Genomic DNA, 27,529 nt, shown 5'->3' on the forward strand with positions numbered 1-27,529 from the left:
TCTAAATAGTGGGGGTAGGGATTGAGTGTTTAAAAGGACAGGTGTGCTACTATTTATTGTTGTTGTTTTATATTGAGGTTAAAAAGTTAAAACATTTGCCCCCCTGGTGGCTCAGTGGTTGAGCATTGATGGATGAACATGGAGGTCACCGTCTGGCTCCCTCCAGGCACATGCCCAGGCTGTGGCTGGAACCCCAGTAGGAGGCGTGCAGGAGGCAGCCAATTGATGATACTCTCTCATTGATGTTTCTCTCTCCCTCTCCCTCTCCCTCCCTCTCTGAAATCAATAAAAGCATATATATTTTTAAAAAGTTAAAACATTTGAGGTTTACCTGCAGTTTTCTGAAGCATGTTGTAGGGAATTCTGAAGCCACATCTGAGCAGCAGGAACGGTGCCATGACACCTGCAATGAAGGTAATAAGTTACAACAATGAAAGTAGGAGGGGAACCTGGTGGGAAAATGCAACCTATTTGCCATTCCTCTTCTAAAACACAAAAGTTACCCAGAAGGATGACAAGAATTGGCTATTAATAGTTAGGTGTCTTAAATCAGATTTGCTAGAAGCAGAACCTGAACCAAGGGTTCAAATGCAAGTGATTTATGAAGTGAACTCAGGAGAAACCAGTAAGGGAGTGAGGGAAGCCAGAGAGGGAAAGAGAGCAAGACCAAGAAGGTGCAACTTCAGGTGAGTCCCAGAGTGAATCTGATACCTTGGGGAACTCAAGGACACAGAAAAAGAGGGAAATCTGAATTTGAATCGGGCCCTGAGAAGAGATAGGCATTAATATAGTTACAGAGAGTGGTGTCACATGCAATCCCACCGGGCCCTTGGGACCTAACTTCTCATATTATATTAGAGGTATCTGCAACTAGAATACACACAGATTAGAACCTTTTGCAAAATTCTAATAAAGCTACACAGCTGAGGCCTCACCAGTTTTGGGTCTGAGAACTAACAAAGCTGTTAATTCTAGCCTCGTTGTAAGGATATTGATGGCTTATTATTGGATATTAATCAAAACTTTGCCCACCAAAGAAGGTAGCAATCAATCTAAGACCAGAAACTTCAAATATGAATTAGGTAATATCAGAGAAGTTCTAATAAAGAGAGGGCAACACAGCCCAGTTCACTCATAAAATGGAAATGGTAATTTAAGAGCAGCACAAGGGTAGGGGGAATTCAGTGGGATGTACCACATGTGTGAGTAGACTGTTTCATTGCGCATAGATCTTATGGCCTTTGAGGAGCTCCTTACTGTCATCATTATATAGTCAGAACCTTATTTTCTCCAAGCTGAGCAAAAGTAAGTTTCTTCATCATTGGCGGGAGTTCCAAGTCTTACGAAGTCCCCAGTCTTAGGGCCATAGTGGTATTTGGAAATCAGTCACCATATGCCCAGCAGATGGTAAAACTCTGATGGAAGGAAGCAAGGGCAAGTTCACACATTAGACAGAACTAACAGATGTTTAATTAAAAGAAAGAAGAATTAAAGCTCAAGTCCTCCTAAAGAGTGTTTGAATATTTATAGACTATTGCTGTAGCCAAAGACCTTTGCTATATGTTCAGGCAAATGAGCTCCAGAGAACCGAACAATAAAGAACATTGGAGCAATAAGTTATAAAATTCTCTGTGGGAATTTAGAAAAAGAAATAAACTGGGTCATGTAGATGCCCACCAATAAAATACTGTTACTATCTAAGAAGGGGATGGAAAAATTAAGGTAGGAATCTGGCGAGCTTATGAGTTCATGAATATGTGAGCATGTAGGTATTCAAGACATGTACTCATGTATTGAGAGATGTCATGTCATCTGGCATCTGATGAAATGGCTAATGCAACCAGAAAGTGCCTGATGTCAATTGGAAAGGAATCTGTACCTGCAAGTCTGATTACACTGGACATCAACCAATAGTCCCAGGGGTCTACAAATATGTTTTAGCGGGAATTGACACAGATTTTACTCTAGACCTTCCTTCCTTCCTTCCTTCCTTCCTTCCTTCCTTCCTTCCTTCCTTCCTTCCTTCCTTCCTTCCTCCCTCCCTCCCTCCCTCCCTCCCTCCCTCTTTCCCTCTTTCCTTTTCTTTTCTCTTCTCTTTTCTTTTCTTTTCTTTTCTTTTCTTTTCTTTTCTTTTCTTTTCTTTTCTTTTCTTTTCTCTTCTCTTCTCTTCTCTTCTCTTTCCTTCCTTCCTTCCTTCCTTCCTTCCTTCCTTCCTTCCTTCCTTCCTTCCTTCCTTCCTTCCTTCCTTCCTTCTTTCTTTTCCTTTCCTTTCTTCCTTTCTTCCTTCCTTTCTTCCTTCCTTTCTTCCTTTCTTTCTTTCTTTCTTTCTTTCTTTCTTTCTTTCTTTCTTTCTTTCTTTCTTTCTTTCTTTCTTTCTTTCTCTTCCTCCCTCCCTCCCTCCCTCCCTCCCTCCCTCCCTCCCTCCCTCCCTCCCTCCCTCCCTCCCTCTTTCCTTCTTTTCTTTTCTTTTCTTTTCTTTTCTTTTCTTTTCTTTTCTTTTCTTTTCTTTTCTTTTCTTTTCTTTTCCTTTTCTTTTCTTTCTTTCTTTCTTTCTTTCTTTCTTTCTTTCTTTCTTTCTTTCTTTCTTTCTTTCTTTCTTTCTTTCTTTCTTTCCTTCTTTCTTTCCTTCTTTCTTTTCTCTTCCTTCCTTCCTTCCTTCCTTCCTTCCTTCCTTCCTTCCTTCCTTCCTTCCTTCCTTCCTTCCTTCCTTCCTTCCTTCCTTCCTTCCTTCCTTCCTTCCTTCCTTCCTTCCTTCCTTCCTTCCTTCCTTCCCCTGATGCCTGCCTTTTTTCAATATGTTTATAGTGAAAACACATCCTAACAGAATTTATCATTTTAATAATTTTATGTGTATCAGTTATATTAAATACATCCATATTGCTGTGCAACTATCATCACCATCCATTTCCATAACTTTTTATTTTATAAAATTGAAATTCTGTACCCATTAAATGATAACCTCTTATTTATGCCCCACCCCCACTCCCAGCTGCATCTTACCACTATTCCACTATTCTGCTTTCTGTCACTATGATTTTGACTCCTCTAAGTACCTCATGTAAGTACGATCATACTGTGTTTATATTTTTGTGACCTACTTATTTCATATAACATAGTGTCCTCAAGGTTCCTCCATATTGTAGCTTATATCACAATTTCCATCAAGAAAAGAATACTGTTGGCAATCCTGATACATGCATATGATGAAATGATCTGGTTATTTATGTGTAAAGCTCTCAGAAAACTTGATGCTGTGAGTGATACATATAGGTAGATATCATTTATGGAATTTTAAAAAAGTAATGTTTGTAAATTTTCCTTTATAATATTAGAAATTTTGGGGGGATACAAACTGATAATCATACTTGCCTCTAGGTATAACTGCAGAGGATCAAAATAAAAAATTGGATGAGATGATTTTTTCAAGTTTATCTTTAAGGTTTTAGTTTTTTTAAAATAAGATAAAATATTCACATGTTACTTATTGATAAAAAAATAAAAATAAACAAAATTCAAATAAAATATGCCAGAATGTTAAAGTGATTTAATTCTCAGGGTTGAAATATAGGTAATTATTATATTTCCTTGACCATACTTCTGATTTTTTTTCTCCCACCATACCTATCTCTCTCTCAATATCTTACCTACACCCACACCCACACCCACACCCACACACATTTAAATGCATAATGTAGGAAGCTAGTTCACACTGCAAAAGAAAAGTATTTTGCATAGTACAATGGTGAGAATGTTTGTGCCTCCCGAAATTCATGTCAAAATTGTAATCCCAGTGCGATCGTATTTGGAGTTGGGCCTTTGGGGGGTAATTAGGTCATAAGAGTGGAGCCCTCATGACTGGGATTTGTGCTCTTACAAGAAGAGGCCAGAGAACTAGCTAGATCTCTGTCCAGCATGTGAGGAAAGCACAAGAAGACAGCCCTCTGTAAATGTGGAAGAGGGAGCTCATCATGAACCCTGCCATGCTAGCACCTGATCTCAGACCACCAGCCTCCAGAACTGTGAGAAATAATGGTTTGTTAAGTCACCCAGTCTCGGGTAGCTTGTTATAGCAGCTCAAACTGACCAGGACACATAAGTAGAAAAAACTCTCGGAGCATTATTAAGGAGCAAGAAATTTATAATTTCAGTTCCATACCCCATGTCTGGAGAGGAAAACTCAACATGGGCCACCACTTGAAATAGATACAATTTCATATCTAGTTCATGGTTTGATATCTAACCTAAACAGTTCTCTGGTGAGTTCTGATTCAGTACAGGCACAGCAGGGGAAGGAATGAAGTACATAAAGCGTAATTAAGGATGTGGAGTTTCTTTTATAATGGCAAGGGCATTTCGGAGGGCCCAGAGGAAACAAATGGAAAGAAGGGAACCAGGGGAGGGTTGCATCATGGGATGAAAGGATGAAAAGACAAGAAGAGTTGGGATTTGGCTGTGATCAATGATGGCTCATGAATAGATCCTAAGATAGGATATTCCGCAGGTGGCAAACCCCCCTGGAGGACAGGAGTGACTTGGCCTATGTGAAAAGTTAAATTTAGCCTGTATTGTGTGTAAACCCAAAAGAACTAGACTAAATGAGTAGGGGTGACTGGGTGTGTTTCTTTTCAGAACCATTTGGCATGGAGAGAACAGGAGTTGTTCTTGATGTATAGACTGGTGGGGTGAGGGAGGGTGTAGTTCATTTTATGAGGTGGGGTCAGAGTAAACCTGGGTTATATACAAGAATGAGAGTGTTTCTCAATGAATAGCATACAAATAAATAAATGGAACAATCTGTTGAGACTAAGTTTTTCTCTGGGGGCCATCTGGTTCGTATCAATTAGCACACACATTTTATTTGATCTTTAAACAGGCATTCTCTCAAAGAGCTCCTAATATAACCTTAATGTGAAACTGTTCCATATATACATAAAATAGGTACCCTACAGCAGGCCTTCCAAAGTGCAAAAATATAGTACGTCTTAATTGCAAATAAAGCACCAATTAATTTTACTATATTATATGTGCCTGTATATGTATATATGCAAATACACATACAAATATTTATATATATATTCACCTATACCTATTCACACACATATGTATTTCATACATGCACATTTGTTTTAGTTCCTTCCCAGCATTATACTTGTCATGCGTCAAGTATTTTACAGATATTTCTTTAAGGAGAGTTAAATATGATTTTATTACCTAGAGGTTGGCCACATACATTTTTAATATGCGTTCAGAATGAAACACATTATTATTTATACAGAATCAGATTATTTGGATATTTTGATTAATTGAGAATAACCATTCTGTTCAGTAGTTGCATTATCTATCTTCAAAGAATTAGAATATAATAAAATGTATTAGCACTACAATTCTACTGAACATATTTAGCATTTCTTCAGTTTCAGAAAGAATTTCAGAATTATGCAGTTTCCTGGGATAACTATTATGAGCATTAATTGTCTTTTGTTGGTACCAAGCAAGCATGAGTGATGAGATTGAGTTTAATTTATGCAGCATGTTTTACATATCTAGGAAATTCTTCTCATTATTTTTAAAAAATTGAAATTTCTCATTTATTCATTTTGTGTTTTATAGGAAAAAAGTAAAATATGTAGATTCGGAATTTAGAGCATTAATATATTGCATTGCACACAACCTAATTTTTAAATTATGTATCACCAGGTAAATATTCCAAAGACTCTTTTATTCATTTGAAGAGTATTTCAATATGCAATTTATAGTTCCTGTTAATACTCTTATCTTTAAATTATTTTATATTCTAAATTGACCTTAATGATGACGGATGCTGAGACACCTAAAGGGGAGAAGTAATATGCATCTGTTGTCAAAATGTCAGTGTATTTTTTTAGCTTAACTCCCAAAATTAATTAAAATAATTGAAAAACTTAAACATCATTAAAAGTAGTTGTAGTCCTAGAAATAGTATATTAGTGATAGTAATAAGAGGTAAAATGAGGTAATAATTATAATTTGTTGTCCACTTACAATGTGCTGGAAACTCTGCTGAGCACCTTTCATTTAATAATAGATTAAATCCTCACAGTAAGGTTATGAGGTTTTCATTACTATCCGGGTAATAATGGGGAAATTGAGACTCACAGATGTAAAATAATTTTCCAAGATTTACACTAGTAAGTGGGACTCCAGCCTAGACTATGTTTCCAAGTCCTTGCTTGTAACCACTATGAAAGACAGACTTACACGTTGTAATTGGTAATTCTTATATTATTTTTATTCTCTCTTTAAAAATAGGATAACTGAGTTAAGGATTTTTTGACAGAATTTGCAAGTTGTAAGCAGCTAACCCAGAACTATAACCCAGGTACTATTTTTCCAGTCCAAGGGAAGGGTCTTTCTACTACCCTCTCCTGCTTTCCAATATGTTTATATACAATATTGGCTTTTTGTTTATTTTAGAACCTTAGATTATTTTTATTTAATGTATGTTCCACATATATTACTGAGAAACTTTCACATTTATATTTGGACATTTAAATTAATTCATCTAGAAATTTGAAAGCTGCTAAGATGCCAGTGGACTTATTGGAAACTAGTGATTTTTGAATGAAAGAGCTTTTGACTATACAAATGAATGAACCAGGAAAGTGCAGCTGTGTTTAGAAAGAGGCTTTATAATAGTCCAAGGCAGAATTTATTAGGTATTCCCTCTTAATGAGTTCCATGTAATATTCTCTCAGCTAGTAAGTTAAAGATCATCTTTGTAGCTGACAAACCTGTAGATTTTGACTTAATTTTTAAAAAAATGCTTCCATTTTTTAGGAAAGCAAGCAGATAAGATGCTGCCATTGTGTGCCTAACTGGTGTCCTAAGTAAGAGATTTCTAAAATCTAGATGGCACGAGATTGAAGCAGTTGATGTTTATTATTGGCCAATGACATTTTCTTTCTGCTACATTTCCAACTCTAATAAACACTTAAAAAAAAATCCCTGAGAATATACAATAAACTGGGCTGAGCTTTTCAAAGGCCAAAATTATTTGCCTCTACATCTTGTTTACCATTTCACAAAATGGTCTTTCTGTTACGTGTCAACAATGGCATAGGGTGAGGCAATGCTAATTGACTAATAAAATCCCTGTTTGATGAAGTAATTGAGAAAGGACGTGTAGTTTGCAATTCTTGCTAAACTGTGGAGGGCTCTGCCTCCTTTTGGCTGCCTCACTATGAATGATATTAATTGCACTGCAGTTGCCTCAGGCTGCACATTGGGATTTACTGAAAATTGTTTCAAGTTATAAGATTACAATCAGATGGGAGTTTTAGTTAAGAAACAAACATTAGGTAAAATGCATTACATCATCAGCTAAGAAAAATTTGCTTTACTGCTCATTGTTTCCATTCACTAGAAAAAAAATTCAAATAGTGCTTTAATATTTTTCTAGTACAATATTTCTACTCTTTACAACTCATATTTTTTCTTTTAGTTAACATCTATCTTCAAAGTTGTATGATCTACAGTAAAATGACCTTTCTTTAGCTTTATTACAGTATTATTTATTTTTCTTTAAGACAGGTGTTTTTCTTTTAGACAAATGATTTAGTTTGCTCTTTTTAATGTTTTTAAATATGCATTATAGTGATTTGCATACTTAACGTATCTTTCGTTTTCACTCTATTGACTGTTATTTAAGAGTGGGCCTCATGTTTTATTTCTCTTTACAATTTTTGGCTAACACAAAACCTTTAACATATTAAATACTTAACAAGTATTTACCGATTTACATTTTTTGTTTAGTTTTCTACTCTGAGAAGGCTTAGAAAGAACTGTTTTGGGTGTGATATGTGAGATTTGAGAAATTTAAAAATACTTATGGCAGTAAGAATGCACTTATTAGTGAAGTACAAAAATTCCAACCGAAATGGAATTCATTAGTTTTCTCATTGTTCTTCTTGGTTAAGAACAAAATAAAATAAGATGTATGCATGTATATAATACATATGTATACATATGTAGAGAGAATGCACAATGTATAAAAACATAAAATATCAAGTTTATGCATATATGCACTTACACGCACTAAGAGTGTAACAAACCTTGAGTATTACATCCATATTGTCCATTAATATTAATTACACGAAAGTCCATAAAATAGTTTTACTCCACTGATGTGGCTGATACTTTGAAAGATCTTTACATTAGCCTCTTAAAATGTTAAGGCTAGCTTCATAAAAAGAAAAGAGTGGAAGTTAGTGAATGATAAATTATTGATACAGTGTGTAAACATATGCATTTGATTTGAAGTATAATTGGAAGAAGTTTTGCTGATATAAAGCAAGGTAATAATATTCATCAAGAAAGCCTTGATTAAATGTTATAAAAATATTTAAAACTATTTCTCATCTTAGGCTTGCTACTTTAAAATTTTATATCTACCTACTTATGTAAACTGAAACTTTCAGTAATATAGATGATAATAAATTGAGTTGTATTTAGGACAACTTAATCTGAGCACTCATATGTAATGGGGAATATTTTAACTTTATTGTTTAATAGAGATAAAAACCATATAACTAAAAAACACTTAACATTGAATAATAACATACGAGGTAAAATGACTATCTGAAGACATGACATACATGTTAATCCAACAGAAATAGTAAAACATAAAATTTACCACTTAACTGAAAGAAAAGAACCTGGCTGAACTTAATGCTCTTATCACTGCTAAATGTGATACATAAAGTTCAAAAGCAGTTTAGTTGGAGTTTAAGATGTGATCAGAGAAGTGTGATAAGCAGCTGCAAAGATAAATTAAACATTTAGTAAGAAAATTTTATGTTAGAAGGCTTTTACTTGGTTCATCGGGCAATACAAGGCACTAAAGATGTTTGAGCAGAATGCCATGATCACAGCTTTAAAGAAATTAATGTCATGACAATTAAATGAAATGTATTAGACTGATTGAACCCTGTATAAACAACAACAACAAAACTATATTTATATAAGTATATGGGTGGGCCATTGGCAAATTGAATATCTCTATAGTATTTTATCAGTGTTAATTTCTGGCTGTGGACACCTGGTACTACTCTTGTGGTTATGAAAGGATACCCTTGCTTAGGAAACAGCCACTAAAGTGTGTAGAGATAGAGATAAAGGGACATCATATCTGCAACTACATTTTAAATGTTTCAGGAAAAAAATGTCTCTTGCACACATAGTAGGAGGAGCAAAATAAAGGAAGTGTGATAAAATAGGATATTTGGGGACTGTGGATGAATGAAACACAGGAATTCTGTGTAATATTTTTGTAATCTTTTAAAAAGTCTGAAGCAATGTCAAAAAACATTTTAATAGAAATGATGCCATCGACATAAAATAGGTTAAGAAATGACTAGGCTGTGAGGGCTTGCTACATAATGGTGAGAATCTATGTTAGGAGCTTTCTGGAGGGAAATTTGGAAGAACATATTAGAGTTTGAAATGCATACATCTTTCTATTCAAAAGCTCTATTTTTGGCATCTGCCACATGGAAATAGATATACATGTGCACAAAGATATTCACTGCAGTACTATTTTGTATTAGAAAAGAAAAACTAAAAATTTGTGCTTATAAAGAAGTCAACTCAGGCACATTCATGCTATAGAATATTAGGAGGCAGAAGATAAATTTATGAACATCTAATATGTCCTCTCACAGAAATACATAAAGACATATTAAATGAAAAATAAATTGCAAAATTACACAGATGGTAAAATCCACTTTATGTTAAATCCCATTATGTTAAATTATCTTTTTTTTTTTTGTACATAGCCAGCTGGCTATGGAGTTCAACATACAAGGTGACATCAAGACAACTGAAGTTCTATTTTGGGTACCTCTAGCTTCCTCCCCTTATCCTGACACAGTGACTGCCATAGCCAGAAGGGGCTTGGGTGCTTGGTCCCAGGGAAAGCTGCAGGGGTTGGCCCAGCAGATAGACAAAGAGAAAGGTTTCACTTCCTCACAATTGAATAGCATCTTCATCCCCCAACATATGGTCTTTACCCAATTTTTGAGGATTGTATTTCACAGAGAGACCCTGGATGATTGTATTTAAAATTAGGTAGAGATTGTAAATGCCTAGGGTAAGGTCTGGATAAATACAAGACAGGGTGAGCTGTGGGCAAAAGAGAGGAGTTTGAAGACAGGTTATTTCATCAACTTTAAGTGCTTACTCTAAATACATGTTTGTTTTATAATACATCAAGATCTTCATGTATTACTTGTGCAATTAAAAAATAAAAATCACAAAGTTAGTTCAAAAACAGAGTTATAGCGGAGTGAGATTGTAAACTGCTGTAATAGAACGGGAAACTGAATTAGGGTAGTGTCAGCAGACATAGAAGGTGGTAGGTATAAGAGGGACAATCTATATTAGTGTGTGGTACTTGAAAGGGTATACGGTGTGAGAAAGGAAGCTTTAATGTGTGTGACTGGAATAGTGATGGCTTTGACAGAAATAGAAAATAAGAGAACCTCCTGACTTGTGAGAAGGTAATTTTTATTTTGGAGACATTGAATTTGACATACTGATATCCAGGTAGATCCTAGAAAGATATAATGTTTCACTTCCTCACAATCTGAATGGCATCTTCATCCCCCAACATATAGTCTTTACCCAATTTTTGAGGCTATGTGACACCTTGTGGCTATGTGACTAAATCCATGAGATAACAATTATAAAGCAACAGTTAATGTACACTGATTGTATTTCTTTGTTATGACCATCATCTAGTGTAACATTTGTAGTTATATATACACACTTAACCCTGGGATAGCTATTTATATCTATTTAAGTATTAAAATCAGTCTTAAAATAATATTACATTACAAAAAGAAATCCACTCACATTATTTTCAACAAATAAATTCTTATATAATGAGGTCTATTTTCCATATGGTACATTTCCCACTTAAAACTCTATCTAAATTAAACTCACTAATATGAATAAAATTTGCAAGTATAAAGAAGATAATAAACAAATATAATTATTATAAAGAAAAATTTTAAATTGTTTAAATCTTATTCAAGACATTTTTTTCCTATCACAGTTCCATTAAAATGTTATTGCCTAGGTCCTCACAGGTTATTGAAGTCTATCAAGAGTGTTATTGTAGCATTTAAAAACTATTCAAATGGCTAAGTTTCTGTAACTATGGGGTTCTGAAGAATTACAGAGAATTAGATTATATCCAGTTTTTTAAAAATTTAGTAATCACTGGAAACCTTTTTAAAAATTTTTATTGAATTTATTGGGTGACATTGGTTAATAAAATTATATAGGTTTCAGGTGTGCAATTCTATGATGCATCATCTGTGTATTGCATTGTGTGTTCACCACCCCAAGTCCAGTCTCCTTCCATCACCATCTATCCCCACTTTATCTTCTTCTACATTCCCCTTTTGCCCTGGTAATCACTCTACTGTTGTCTGTGTCTGAGTTTTTTTTCTTTACTTAATCCCTTCATATTTTTCACTAAATTCTCAACCCCCATGACAGCTTTCAGTCTGTTCTCTGTATCTATGAGTCTGTTTCTATTTTGTTTGGTTGTTTATTTTGTTCATTAAATTCCACATATAAGTGAAACCATATGGCACTTGTCTTTCTCTGACTGGCTTATTTCACTTAGCATAATACTCTCCAGGTCCATCCATGCTGTCAAAAAGGTAAGATTTCCCCCTTCATCATGACTGAGTAATATTCCATTGTGTAAATATATCACAGCTTTTTTACCCACTCAGCTACTGATGGGCACTTGGGCTGCTTCCAAATCTTGGTTATTGCAAGACTATCATTTAAAATGGAACAAAATTAAGAGCTTCCCAGACAAGAAAAAGCTAAAGGAGTTTCTTACTACCAAACCAGAAATGTTAAAGAATCTTCTTTAAGAAGAAGGGGGGGAAAAAACAAGGAACATAGTTAAAAGAATAAAATGGCAATATATACATTCTTATCAATAATCACTTTAAATGTAAATGGCTCAAATGCTTCAATCAAAAGACTTAGGATAGCTGAATGCATAAGAAAACAATACGCACATATACACTGTCTACAAGAGACCCACCTCAGAATGAAGGATACACACAGACTAAAAGTAAAAGGATGGAAAAAGATATTTCATGCAAAAAGAAATGGGGGAAAAAGCTGGAGTAGCAATACTTATATCTGACAAAATAGACTTTAAAACAAAGATTATTGTAAGAGACAAGAACACTACATAATGATAAAGGGAGCAATCCAACAAGAGGATGTAACTCTTATAGACATTTAAGTACCCAACGTAAGAACACCTAAATATGTAATGCAAACCTTGATGGACATAAAGGGAAAGACCTACAATAATACTGTCATTGTAGGGGATTTTAACATCCATTCATGTCAATGGACAGATCTTCAGACAGAAAAACAACAAGGAAACAGCAGCCTTAAATGACACACTAGATCAGATGGATTTAATTGATATTTTCAGAGCATTTCACCCCAAAGCACCAGGATATACATTCTTTTCAAGTGCACATGGAACATTTTCTAGGATAGACCACATGTAAAGCCACAAAACAAGTTTCAATAAATTTAATACGAGTGAAATCATAACAAGCATCTTCTCTGACCACAGTTATATCAAACCAGGAATCAATTGCAGGAAACAAATTGAAAAACTCATAAAGACATGGAGGCTAAATAACATGTTGCTAAACAATGAGTGGGTTAACAATGAGATCAAGGAAGAAATCAAAAGATACCCTGAAACAAATGAAAATGAGAACACAGCAACCCAAAATCTGTGGGACACAGCATAAAGCAGTCCTAAGAAGGAAATTCATAGCATTACAGGCCTACCTCAAGAAACAAGAAAAATCTCAAATAAACAATCTAACTTTACACTTAAAGGAACTAGAGAAAAGAATAACAAAGCCCAAAGTGAGTAGAATAAAAGAAAGAAAGAATAAAGATCAGAGAAGAAATAAATGAAATAGAGTCTTAGGAAAAAAACACAACAATACAAAAGATCAATGAAACCAAGTGCTGGTTTTTTTAAAAGATAAATACGATTAACAAATCTTTAATGAGACTCATCAAGAAAAAAAGAGAGGACCCAAATAAAATCAGAAATAAAAGAGAAGTAACAATTGACACCAAAGAAATAAAAAAGTTTGTAAGAAAAACAGTACAAACAAATATATGCCATCTTTTAAAAATTAAAATCTTCAATAAAATAGCATTAAATTACATATCACAATTTGCATAAACAATCTTTAAACATATTTTATTATAGAATTGACCATACAAACTCTCAGCTGCAACAAAACTCTCTAAACAATGTAAATATATTTATTTGGTCTTATGTTTATGTTATGTGAATTACTGATAGTTTTCATTTCAGCTGTGGATAAATAAAAAGGTACATTGGCTGTGATATTACTAAGAAATGGGAGTCTTAGAGACTAAAAAGTTCCTATTTTCAGGTTGGAACAAGATACAATGAGTAAATCTAAGTAGTCTAGACTTTTAGCAAGAAAGGAAATACAAAGAGAATTTAGGCCTAACATAAACAATTATTTACTTAATCTTTCAATGTTTTGTAACAAATTTTAAAACATATTTAAATAAATGCAGGGAAAAGAAATAAATGAATTCAGAAAAAAAATTAATTTTACTTAAAAATATGTAAGCATTTTAATAAAATAAAGAAGTTAAAATCCTTAAATGATTCTGCTCCCCCCACTGCCCTCGCCCCAACTCAAGTTACTTCTAGTAATAAGGTATTTTCCTCTTGGTTTCTTAAATATGTGAGATCACATATCCTTTACTATATTCCAATTTAAAATATATATCACTCTTTGTAAGGCACAATAATTGTGCATACTCTGTATCAGCAAAATGAAGTCCATGAAAATATATTTAGGTTTTAATGTGGATTAAATACAATTTCTTTTATCAGAAATATTTAATCAATGTATCTATCCTTTATTTTGATTTTATCAGAAGCCAGAATTCAGCATGAATTTACATTAAGTCTAGATATCCCTTTGCTTCAAAAATGATTACTGTTTTTTTATGTGGAATTTTGACAACACAGGCACACTTTAAAATGAGCTGATTTTATAAATCGGTAAATTTATGAACTTTATTTCTCCACAGTGCCCACATAATTATAGCTGATATATTTCTACTTACAAAGTTTAAACAATGTGTAATATAACTTTGCTTAATCTCAGATAATACCATCGAAAATTATACAAGAATAAGATGGCTTTCTCTGAAAGTTACAAGGAAGGAAATTTGAAATACTACATACATTAGAATGGTGATCATAGCAGGATTCAGCGTGCATGTCATTTTATTATCAGAATTATCTGAAGTATTTGCAGTTTACACTAAGTGAGAGAATTGTTTGAATTTTACTTTATGTAGTGAGCTTATCCCCCATTTATTCCTAGAGCAATAAGTTTGCTATACCTATATACATCATTATTAGAGCAGATGTAACAAGACCATGCTGCCATTCAAAGTTAAGGTGCCACATTTTTTTTATAATCAAATGGCATCCAAAATGCAATATATTGCTATGAAAATGCAAAAATTTTCACAGATTGGCATTTATGAATGAGGTTGGTCACAATGAAATGGGATTTTTTAAATAGAAATGGAAACAATGTATCATAAATATACAGACCAATATATAACATTGAAGAACAAGAAGCAGAAAGGGAACAACGCTCTTGCATAAAGATCAATTCTCTTTGCTGCTGTTGGAATAACGGGTTTGGCAGGGGGAGGCTTCTTGTTGTTCTTTGCCTGAGATTTCCCAAGTCCATTGTTGACTTCAATAGGCTTTCCATAGCAGTCATAGTTGGATAATTCAAAATCTCTTGGTAAGCTTCCAACAATGCTGAAGTCATTAGATCTCAGGTCAGACTTAGAAGTACAAACTTTTTTGCATCTGTTCTCACCAACCTGGAAATGAAAATTAAGCACAGAGTGTATGTAGGATTTTCTATTTATAAAACACATCTCTTCAAAAGGGTATTTTAAAAATAATGGTCAACTGATTAAACGATCAGATTGCATGAGCATTTAACTCTAAAATGTGGCCTATATAACAAGGGTTATGTCATGGAATGAACTTTGATAGTTTATTTTATGTTAAGGGATCAAAGTGCAAATAAACACTTATCTTAGGTACTCCCAGGTTTGTGAGTTCTCAATTGAAAGATCAATGAATGAAAATCCAATATTTAACCACAACACAGACAATATTACTACACTATATGGATATCTTCCCGTACTTCTAACCACTGACTTTCTTATGGACACTATTTCCAAGTAGGGCGGTTTATAAATGATAAAGTTATTTATCACCCCAATGGGACAGACTGTTGTCCCTAAACCACACTCACAAATAATAACTAAAAGATGATCACAGTTATGAATCAAAGATTTGCTAGTGAAAGGCATTTTTAACTTGTTGGCTAAAGTTGAATTAGCCAACCACACTCAACGAATCTAAAGAAATTGTGAGTTCAGCCAGATTATATGTTACAGAGATTATTCTGTTTCAGAGAGAAAACCACATTTAAAGTTCTAGGTGTCCAGGGCTGTTTGAGGAATGTGTGAGTCTCAGCATGTATCAGTGGATTTTTTTGTAGAGTATATAATTACCTTGATTGGAATCCACTTGAGAACAGAATTTACATACCAAATATTTGCACAATCCTCAAACTATCAGAGCAATTGTCAAAACCTGGAACATTGTGGGTATCCCACTGTTTTTCCCTTTAGAATTCTCTACTCTAAAAGCTTTAGATGCACTAACTTTGCTTTATGTCCACTCATCAAAACAAAGAACTCTAGCTGTCAACTTAGAAAGCATGACTTATCAGTTATTTTTATTTTTCACAAAAAAGGCCAAATATATTTATTATAGAAATGCATTTACTATAAATCATATTTTGTATGTGACTTTAGGTGTGGTTTTAGTATCTGTAAATAACTAAACAAGAAGCCACATTTATATGATACTATGACTTGTCACACGTAAATACTTCAAAATTTTTATTTACATAAAAGAAAATTTTACTTGTTTTTATTTACACAAACATATTCTTTAATTTACATAAACATATCCTTAGATTCTTCTAGCAATTTTAATATTATAATTTTATTTATATAGTTTATTTAAATGTAGGCATAGAAGGTTTATTGAGAGAGATTATTTAAATATAGGAAACATATCAGTAAGAGAAGAAAAATTTCGTCAATGGTAACATTAGAACATGGAAAAGCACTCCAAAAAGCTTCAATTTGGTTATACTAAATTTTTAACTATTTATTTATTAAAACCTTTTCCAGAGATGTATTTGAAAATTATTGTATTACAAACCAGTAGAGCTGTGTGTGTGTGTGTGTTTTTGTGCATTGGTGGAGAGAATCTCTACTTACTGCAGAAGTAATTTTTAATGATGTGACACAACTAAATAAGGTATAAGATTAAGTTTCCTACTGAGAAGTCCTCAGGTTCCTTAAATAGCTCATGATTCATTAACTAATTGCCTGGTCTCATCTTGCCCCACTCATCAGAGATTTTACACAGACAACTTTCTTTTTTAGTTACTCTCTGCACATAAGTATCCTATCATATATATACATGAAAGTACAAAAGAGTTTACAATATAAATACTATTTAAAACAATTATAATATCGCATGAAGAGGGATTAAATGAACTGCTTGTAAATAAAACAGTAACCCTAACTTAACACATTCTTAAAAGTGATCTTGGTTATATTAATCTCTAATGGATAATTTTCTCATATGAATATGTGTCTCACTTTCACATAAACTTGTCACTTTTCAAACTTAGTAGTAGCAAAAATGAGGTAGTATCATAATGAAACTATATATATATTAAAAAATGCGGTTAAACACGACCTAATGCTTCAAATTTTTTTTTCTTTCTTTTTTTAAAAATTTTATTTTTGTTTAAAATATTACAGATGTCCCTTTTTCTCCCCACTGACCCATTCTGAGATTTTCCTTTTGGTCCTTTTCAGTCTGCATCTATACACAGTTAAAGGCAAATCACCTCATATGATGTTTCTTGAACAGAAGACTTAGGCATGATCTCAATGTGATAATGGTATTTCTACAGAAGATAAAAATATGCTCAGAAATGAATAAACTCCATATATTACACAAAATGTAAATCAACCCTTAACTTTAAAAACATATCCCCATAAAGAAACAACTATCCTATTCATGAGTGAACAGCAGCTTTTATATTTTAATTTATTAAATCCATAGACATGAATACTATTTTGTTTTTTATTCAAAATACATTTGTTGTAAATAGCACATGGCACATACTAGGAGTTGAGAATAGGATGATATTAACAACAGTAGGTCTTCAACTGTACTTAATGAATAAAAAAGAAATACCTGAGTGAACAAATTAGCAACCAAGATATTAAAATGGTTGAGGGAGTAAAATTTTGGGAGCAAAAACCTAGACAGTTATAAATGTATAATGCTATATTTTTGTATGTAGTCAAAATTATGAAAACTTCTTATTAAATGCTAAGTTAAATAATCATTGATCTTTCTTACACTTTTTAATCATTCCTTTCTTTAGCAAGAGAAATATTATTTAAAAATTAGCATTATTTTTTTCTACAACCCAAATTTCATTATGCTTCCATTAATAATTGTTATTCCGTCTAAAAGTAAATAACATGTTTTCTGATTGAAATTTCTCAACAAAAGCTTGTGTTCTGAAACACAAAATACACTAGAACAAATACATTTTGAAACCAAAACTGTAAGTACATTTTTACAGCAAAACCACTAAATTAAAAAGGCAAATGTTTTTAAATGTCTTTTTTTTATACTTTCTTTCATATGTCAGTGTGTAACAGTCTTATAAATTTATCAGGCTTACTAATTTACTGTAATTTTGATGTGTACATTAAGCTAACTTATTATTGGACACATCATTTTGCAGCCTGTCTGAGGATACAAATATTACATACTTATAATTTTAATTTTGGAAATTGCATTTGGACATGTAAGAAATGAGTAATTTACATTTATTTCTGGATATTAAAATTTCTGGTCAACATTTACACTCTCTAAGCATCACTCTATGACTTTTGTAGCAAAATGTCATAGCAATTTCAGTATCCACACTGGTCTGTTTCTAATAGCAACTGAGAACATAGAGAATTAAAATACAGAAGCTCTTAAAGATGTTGAACTTTTATTCATTAGGTAATTATTTCAGTGCTTGAATGCTGAATTTAAAATAATATAATTCAGTCTAATATTCTGGATCCTATTTATTCTTTACACTTATGTTCATAAGTAAACTTGATATGTTCTACAGTACTCTGAAAATATGGTTCTCATGTGTCTCCTTCCCTCAATACTCCACTTCACAGAATATATTAATATTCCAAGCTCATCTGCACACTGCTGTTCTGTGTTACTAGAGAATTTCTGCCGTTATTGAGGTCCCAGCACACACCAGAGAATGGAGCTGATTGTAGCACTACTGGAAATCAACACCCGCTCTGTAGAACATCTTTGCTTCTATCCCCAGATCTCTTCACCAGGGTCCAGTTAGAGGGTGGAAGGATTCATTGTTTGGAAACATGAGGAAGTGGTAAAAGACTGGGAGATGTAAATGGATGGGGTTATATTCTTTTCTAACTAAGGGGAGTGGTAGTGGTCAACAAACTAATAGAGTAGTATGGGGCTAGAATATAGGCAGAGCAAGCAAAATTTTCAAGGTTGCAGGATGCTATTGACCTATTAGTCTCTTGGAGAATTTGCCATGCTAAGCTCAGTGGAAATTATCTCCCAGTTTATTTGTCTTCCCAACCAGAGGACATCAATCAGAGACACTTTGGGGAAAGTGAACAGCTATCCCTAATCCATGAAGCAGCCTGTTGCTCCAGGATTTATCAATACCTGAATCTATAAACATTGACCACTATTCTTAGACCTTAGGCCAACTACAAGACAACGTGAAGGGGTTAAACCTGTCCAATTCTTCTCCAGGTACTCGCTGCTGGGCTGGACAGGTCCCAAACTATATGCATAGTTTCCCTATGGGTAAGGCATCCAATGAGCAAGTAGCCTGCGTGTCATGTTCTATGTGAAACTCTCTAAACTGATGGGGACATGTAGGGGATTTAATCAAGAGCAAGGCTTCCCTAAGCATTCACTGTAGGTAGGTAAGAACTTCCCCAACAGTCCTTCAGCCCTTCAGTAAGTCTTATCAAGTAAGAAACAGTAAGGAGGTCTGTAGTTCTGGCAAGACCTCCACATTGGGTGGTGACCATCAAAGCAGAGGTAGATCATTAAGCTCAGTAGAAAGTCCTCCAGGAATTTGATAAGGTGTTGCTTTTTTTTCTTAATTAGTTTGTGACCTACGTGCTTGCTATTTGTTTCCAAAAAATATGTTGTGCTTAGTTCCTTTTCATCTATGAGAAAAAAATGAGTGAATACCAATTCTATTAAACCTTTACATCCACAGAACAGTATGTCTCTCCTGACACTGCACAGAGCCATGATGGGGGGAAATCTTTTCGTTTGATAATTTCATTCTTACCTGCAAAGTGCTAATGTGAACAGGAGTCCCTGTACCATTCACAGTGTTCTTTTTAACCACATTTCCACCTTTTCCATCTTGCTCAGCCTTAGCAATTCTGGCTTTTTCTGCTTCAACTCTTTTGGGGTTATTTAACATCACCTGGACAACAGCATACTCCACAAGGGAAGCAAACCCAAAGAGAAGACAAGCAATGAGCCACACATCAAGGGCCTTTACGTAGGATACTTTGGGCAGTTCAGCAGCAAGGGTGGTGCACTCAGAGGCCAAGCTGAGTACTGAAAAGATACCTACAGAAACAGAAGTGGGAATTAAAGTTGCTCTTTAGCCCTGTGAAAAAATGTCCTACAACCATTATTCTTTGATTAAATCCCTCTCCAGTAACCTCCAAAGGCCCATGAACAATTCATCAGGTCTCTTTAAATCACAAAGAGTAGAAGAAATAATACTTTTTATGTAACCATTATTCAATGTGGTTGGGGATGTTTGTAAATACTCAGTATTTTAAACAAAAAAGTAGATATTTAAAACAAGGTATAAAAACACATTTTGGAGCTGATTTAAGTAATAGCTATCTAAAACTATTCGATAGTATCTCTGAGGAAGCCACAAAGCTTATTTCATTTTTTGGCATTCTTTGAGACAGTTATAGAGTTGAATGTGATTCCATGAACAAATCAGAATGAGAACAGAACACATAAAGCAATTTTCTGATAAGGGTCACCATTTAAAAAAATATAATAGAAAAGACAAAGTAGAGAACATTCTTGGTTTTTTCAGGGAAAACAAATGATTCCAGTTTTAAAGGAAAGAACAAAATTCTGCTATCTGTATATTAACAGTGTACATGGAAAGCTAGATCCAAAGTACCCTTGGGAGCCTGACATTTCTTTATTATATTTTTATTAGATTTATTGAGATGACATTGGTCAACAAAGACACAGAGGTTTCAAGGGTAGATCTCCATGACACATGATCCGCAGGCGGCATTGTGTGCCCACCACCCAAAGTCAAATAATATTCCATCACCATAGATTTGGTTGCCTTTACCCTTTACTACCCCTCCCTGCCCCTTCCCCCTGGTAACCACCCCACTGTTGTCTGTGTCTATAAGTCTCAGTTTTACATCTCACAAAGGAGTGAAATCATATGGTTCTTAGCTTTTTCTGACTGATTTGTTTCACTTAGCACGGTATTCTCAAGGCTTATCCATGTTGTTGCAAATGGCAGTATTTCATCTTTTCTTATGGCTGAGTAGTATTCCATTGCATATATGTACTGACATTTCAGTTTATACAGGGGTGGGCAAAAGTAGGTTTACAGTTGTTTGTATGGAAAAAGACATGCAGGTTATGATGATTACAGCAGATTTATTAACTCAAAAGAATGTCACAATGGCCAAAAACAAACAAACAAAAACAAACAGCACCCTACTTTTGCCCACCCCTGTATAACTGCATGAGAGTAAGATATTTCTAATAAACAAAAAAAAAATATTGACTATTTGGGAGAAAAGCATAATGTTTTTGACAAGTCTAAAAATTTGTCTAGTTTCGGGTGTTTTATTCCCAGAACATTGTACTACATGGTTAGTTTTCATCCTCTAAAACAATTCATCTATCAGTTGTCATTATCTTCAATACAGATACATGACCCTTAGAATAAGATTTCCTACATATTTGGTTCATAAGATATAGATCTGTTCTTTGTGGTTTTCATTAGATGTAAAGCACCAAATTTCTTATGCAGACAAAATTGTCATTTTCTTTGCTGCTTTCCTGGTTTCCTTCTTTTTAAAATCTGTATTTCATTTCATTCTCCCCTCCCCTCTTAAATCAGGGGGGAGATTTTCACAAGACCTTTCTGATGGAAGAAAAAAACCTAATGCTGCAACCAGTGACCGAGAAGTCAGATATGTTACATTTTTACCTATGTAAGTTCCAGGTGATATTCAGAACACACACAGAGACAGTCATGGAAAAATTTAAAACCTTTCAAATAATCAAACTGTTTACAATATCCTTATTTTGAAGTTTATTCACATTACCTTTAAGAAGGGTTCTTTATTTTCCCAAGCATAGACTTTTTTAACCCCTATACCGACACAATTTTCAAGTCTTGCTAATGATGTTTCTGTGTCACAGAGCATTAAAAATAAATTGGAGAGAATAGATAACTGGCTCTTACTCTCTAGCCAATGCTGATGATATAGCACAAAATAACTGATGTTTAGGAAAGCAATACTTAGTCATTTCTTAAAATAAATAGGATTTTACATCCCCTGATAAAGAAGATGAGACAGTATAAAATATTTCTTGGAAAAATTTTCATAAAAATTATTGTTTTTAAGTTTGTCACTATTGGGTATTTTAGACTTTAGTTATCTATGAATGTCACTTATTAATAATTATTTCATGAAAATCAAAATAGGATAGATTCACTCTTGAAAATACCCTAGGGATACAAAAAGAAAAAACTTAATTATATAGAGTGCATAAATATTGAGAAAATCTAGTCTAATGTCAAGTTTTGAAGGAAGTCAAAATAAAGGAAGAAAGAGTTTGCCATCAATTCCCAAACTCATTATTTCAAAATATTTGACTATATAGTTATATAAAGACATAGCACATTCCTGACATGAGAGGGAAGCATGGAGCACTTTACCCAGTGGCACTCTGGCAGCACTCGCATCTGGGTTGATCCAGAAGGAAAGCCAGGAAAGAACCACAATCAGCAGAGTCGGGGCATAAACGCCCATCATGTAGAACCCAACCTGCCTCCGCAGGGTGAAGATGACTTCCACGCAGGTGTAGTACCCTTTTGGAAACAAACATATTAAAAGTGTGAGGCTCTCACCTACTTACAACTGCAAAAATCAATAAGGTACCTATAAGTTATGTCACTTCTATTTGAGGCATTTTCACAAAGTCAACTCCACAAAAATAATGTGGTGTGTTTTTTTCTCTAAATATATATAATTGATATGATCTAAAAGGATGACATTATGGGACCAGTTTCACCTGACCTTTCACAACTTCATTATGACATTGAGAAATGGGTACCACGTGTGACTCCACGATGTCACTATAAGCCTTTGTTCAGAGAATCTGCAATGGACTTAAACTTTTCATTACCCGTGGGCACTCTCTGAGCAACGGTCTAAAGGAATCATACAGGAAGCAGTAAATCAAAGCAGAACAAGTCCAAAAAGAAACACTCCCGGACCACAAATGGTCAGCATAATTTTTCAGCCACGTGTACCACTTCTTGTCTAGAAAGGCTGTCAGTCTCTGATAGCTTATATGCATATTTAAGCCTTAAAAATTAAGAAAGTATTGGAAGTAAACATTAGCAAGAATAAGAAATAAGTGTTTCATTTTATATAGATAAAATATTGTAAAGTGCAAGCATCTGAGATTCCTCTCAATTTTCCCTTCCTCCGCTCCAGGCCCTCAAACGTAGTCTAATCGAGGGAAGGGACTTCATTTTCACAAGCTGAGACAAATGCAGAAATTGCTTTACAGCATAATTCTAGAGCTGCCATGACATCAACTGGTCCCCCAAATTAATCAAAAATTATGAGCAGCCTCATAATAGCTTTTGCTGACTTGAGACAGAAAATAAATGACACAAATATTCTTCAAGCACTGGAATATTTCCAGATGTTTGAGTTTATTTTTTAAATGTTTTAGTCCTTTCAGTCAGCATTTTTTTTTTTTAAATATATCTTTATTGATTTCAGAGCGAGGAAAGGAGAGGGAGAGATAGAAACATCAATGATGAGAGAGTCGTTGATCGGCTACCTCCTGCATGCCCCCGACTGGGGATCGAGCCTGCAACCCGGGCATGTGCCCGGACCAGGAATCGAAGCCTGATCACCTGGGTCCTAGGTCAATGCTCAACCGCTGAGCCACACCCGGCCGGGCTAAATGCAGTGTTTAATGCCTAAGGCAGTTAATTTAAATGAAAATGTCATTTACCATTCAACATAAGTAAGTTAAAATATCGCCCTGCAGTGTGGCTCAGCGGTTGAGCATTGACTTAGGATCCAGGAGATCGCTGTTCGATTCCTGGTCAGGGCACATGCCCGGGTTGCAGGCTTAATCCCCAGTCGGAGGCATGCGGGAGGCAGTCGATCAATGACTCTCTCATCATTGATGTTTCTATCTCTCTCTCCCTCTCCCTTCCTCTCCCTGAAATCAATAAAGATGTATTAAAAAAAAGTTAAATATCTTCAAATAAACTGTTAATGTACAGTTCAGCTTAAACTGTACATTATTATTTATAAGTGTTGAAACAAATAAATGAACAATGAATAAATGAAATAATTCTAGGTAAAGGACAATCTTACTTTTTACTATTTTTTATTCTAAAAGTAATATTTACCTATTTTTCTTGGTTGGGAAGAATGTATATACTTCTGACACTAGAATAATCTTTATATTTATTCATTAATGGTGCCTAAAACAAAACTTGCCATCATTAGGCTCTTAATAAATGTAGAGAAAAGATTGCTATTCACATCTTCTTATCAAATAACTTAGATTAGAAATCTTTTTTCCAAAGTGAATTGTAATCATTGCTATTTCTGAGGTTAGAAAGAAATTAGAGCTAATATGTAAGAACAACAAATAGTTGATTTGAATTGAAGCAAATTCTAATTATGCCAAATGTTTTCATGTTATATCAAAACACAATAAATGCAGAGTATTTTTTCGTTTTAAGTTTTAATTTCATTAAAACTAGGCAATGTATTTACATTGTACACAGGTTTTAAAAGATACAAAAAGCAAAACAATAAAAAATGTCCCTCCCTTTTCTATTCCCAGCCACACAACCTAGCTCCCTGCCTGAACAAACAAGAACATATGTTTCTAACTAACAATCACATGCAAATTTTTCAAAATATAATCTTTCATATAAATCTAATATGCTGTGGTTAAGAAGCTCATGGTATTTTCTACAAGTGGTTCTGAAGTACCTGGCTTTGTAATAGCATCACTTAAGTTAATTTTATATTCACATAGTGTGTGCAAAAAAGAGCCCAACAGCATGTGCTTATGTATTTTTCGGCAGCCTAAGTGGTCACAGATATGACAGCAATTTACTATAGAGTTGTTCACCTTAGGCTGCATTCGGCCCACCATGTTTATATGACAGATGAAATAGCATGAGTCCTGTATCTGAAGCAAGTTTCCACCACATCCCCTTAGGAAGGTACCTCTGGGGGAGCTTCCCAAGCTTTGGACGTGTTTGGCAGTAAAACACAGGCTTGGATATTATCGCGATTTGCTCCATAAACTTTTATGAGAAACATTTCTTGATCTTTTTTTATCTTTTCCTGGTACTGTTGCATTTATGAGAGGCAGGTGGGCAGCTAATTGATATAAATGTTCACTGGCAAATTCAATTTACTTTCTATTTCCTGTGGGATTTCATTTCATTATTTTTCACTCAAACTTCCAGTTTAAGTATTTTTGTGTACTTGTTTTCCCATACATTTCTCCATCCTTGCAATTTATACAATTATAAAAAACAATTTTTTAATAAACTTAAAGCCAAATCATTAGTTCCAATATTTCTGTACATATTAAAAAAATGTTGGCCATTATTTTATATATGTTGTCTTCTATATCTTTATTCACTACTTAAGTGTTCCACATATTTTCAATGTTCTATTTTTCTAAATACATTTCTAAATATTATGCAAAGATACTTTTATGTTTTACTTATATTAATGATTCATGTGAATGCTGATAAAGCATGTTTACTGAAACACAGTCCCAGTTATTTTTATGTTAGCCATAAGCTTTTCTGTTGTCTTTTTTTCTGTAACTAATGAGATATCAGGGACTTATTTATGACAACTCAAAAATTCTACAAAACGGTTTACTTATCATAAATCTTGAGTAATTCCCCAAATACTCTTTACCACAACATAACTTCTCATTTCCTTCTCAGAACTAAAATGAACTGTATTTATTTGTTTACTTATTTACCATATTAGAGTATGAATCTAAAAAAAGACATGGATCTATCTTTTATTCACTGTTGAGTCCCCAAATGGAGACTTTTAAATAGAGGGTTTAAAGGTGAAAAAATTAAAGTAATACCCTCATAATTTTCAATGCTACTCCACAATTTTATGCTATTATTTAAAATTAGAAATAAACTTACTAGTTTTATTTTCATCTCTTGATGAATTTTAAAACTTCAATAGAACATATTACACATTTTTCAAAACAATAGAGAGACTGTTTATTTTGAAATGTTAAGCACACAGTTTGGATGTGGGTATTTTCAAATTCCAATATACTGACTCCATAGGTTTTATACCGATGTCAGACTCACTATCCCAGTTCATCGTTTAGTGACAGTAGACTTTGGGCAGTGTCTTTGTTTCATTATCCTGATGTTTAAAACAGGGATAATAAATGTAATGAACTTAGAGGGTTATTGTGAGGATTAGGTCATAGAATTCCTGGGAAGCAGTTAAAACAATGCCTACCATAGAGCCAGAACTCAAAAGGCCATCTACTAAATATATGTCTACACAACAATCTCAAATGACTTTTCTGGACTTTCAAGGTTTTTTTTTATTACTGTATTATTATTACTAGGTGATTTGTAAAAATCCTAAAACTGTAGTCAGTCTCCTTAATTTGAATGAGGAGTATAGAAAGGAGAAGGAATATTATGCCTAGTGCTATGGATGATTCTGATTTGCCTGGTGACATTCTGTAAGTCATTCGATCACCCTGCACCTCAGTTGTTTTATGTCAGTATCAATAAGGTCTCTTTCAATTTAAAATTCTATATATCTAAGATTTGTTCATTGAGTATTTGTATAATCAATGTTTTTTAAGAGCTCAATTTACTCTATCAAAAAACTTGGTAATTCTGTTTTATTATTAAAGTATAGTTAACATACAATATTGTATTAGTTTCAGGTGTACAACATAATGATTTGTCATTTATAGTCTTTACAAAGTGATCACCAAGATAAGCTTAGTAACCATCTGTCACAGTACAAAGTTATCACGGTTTTATTGGATATATTCCCTATGCTGTACATTATATCCCCCTGACCTGATGATTTTATAATCAGAAATGTGCCCATCTTATGCCCTTTTACCTTTTCACCTCTCCCCTTTCCTACTCTCCCCTCTGGCAGAGTTAGAATAAATGCAAAACTAAGCAATTTGGAGATAAAGTTAGTTTAAACATGTTGTTGACCTTTAACTAAATTAGCAGGTTATATAACATTTCTATGTAAATAGATTATGTCAAATATATGTAAATATTCCCTAAGGACTATTTAATAATCTGTTATTAAATTAACAAATTATATAACATTTATATGCAAATAGATTATATACCAATTATATGCAAATAGTTCCTAAGGACTGTTAATTTATTTGAAGGTTAACAACAACAGATGCTTAAACTAACTTTATTTCTGAGTTGCCTAGTGTTGCATTTATTAAAACACTCTAAATATGCAAATGTTCACTCCACCTTTTATTTTAATTTTTATTCTAGTATCAACAAAAATGTTTTAAGTTATATTTTATCCTTGATGATGTCATCATGGCAGCACTTTAGCTCAAACATCTGACCTTTCTAAACTCTGTATATTACACTACACACTTTTATTTCTGCAAAGTCAACATAGGTGTTGCAATAAATGTAAACTTTATATTTTTCCTGAATATCTTTGTCTTGATTTACTTCCTAAAACATAATGAGAATTGTGTGTTATTTATGAGTCAAACTGATTATTAGTATTAATGTAATGATTAAAATTCAATCACTTTTTATTTATATTGCTAAGCAAAATAACGCTATATATAATATATAAAACTACTCAGTAACAT

The 27,529-nt window shown here is 33.6% G+C and overlaps 1 protein-coding gene across 6 annotated transcripts in view; it reads right to left on the minus strand.

The window, feature by feature from the left end:
* Window positions 1–12,469: 12,469 nt before the first annotated feature.
* GLRB (glycine receptor beta) overlaps window positions 12,470–27,529 on the minus strand; it is a 51,132-nt gene continuing 36,072 nt past the window's right edge. For 3 of the 6 annotated variants that reach the window (XM_081136005.1, XM_081136008.1, XM_081136006.1), the window contains 4 exons: window positions 22,317–22,469; window positions 19,653–19,942; window positions 17,127–17,186; window positions 12,476–15,000 (listed from right to left, as the gene is read on the minus strand). In XM_081136005.1, coding sequence (XP_080992131.1) covers window positions 14,704–15,000; window positions 17,127–17,186; window positions 19,653–19,942; window positions 22,317–22,469 — 800 coding nt within the window. In that variant the 3' untranslated portion in view covers window positions 12,476–14,703. Of the gene's footprint in view, window positions 15,001–17,061; window positions 17,187–19,652; window positions 19,943–22,316; window positions 22,470–27,529 lie in introns of all 6 variants that reach the window. The other 3 variants (XM_081136007.1, XM_081136009.1, XR_013998727.1) reach the window with 2 other exon arrangements.

Source organism: Miniopterus schreibersii (assembly GCF_964146895.1).
Source record: "Miniopterus schreibersii genome assembly, chromosome: 4".
NCBI classification, from domain to species: Eukaryota; Metazoa; Chordata; class Mammalia; order Chiroptera; family Miniopteridae; genus Miniopterus; species Miniopterus schreibersii.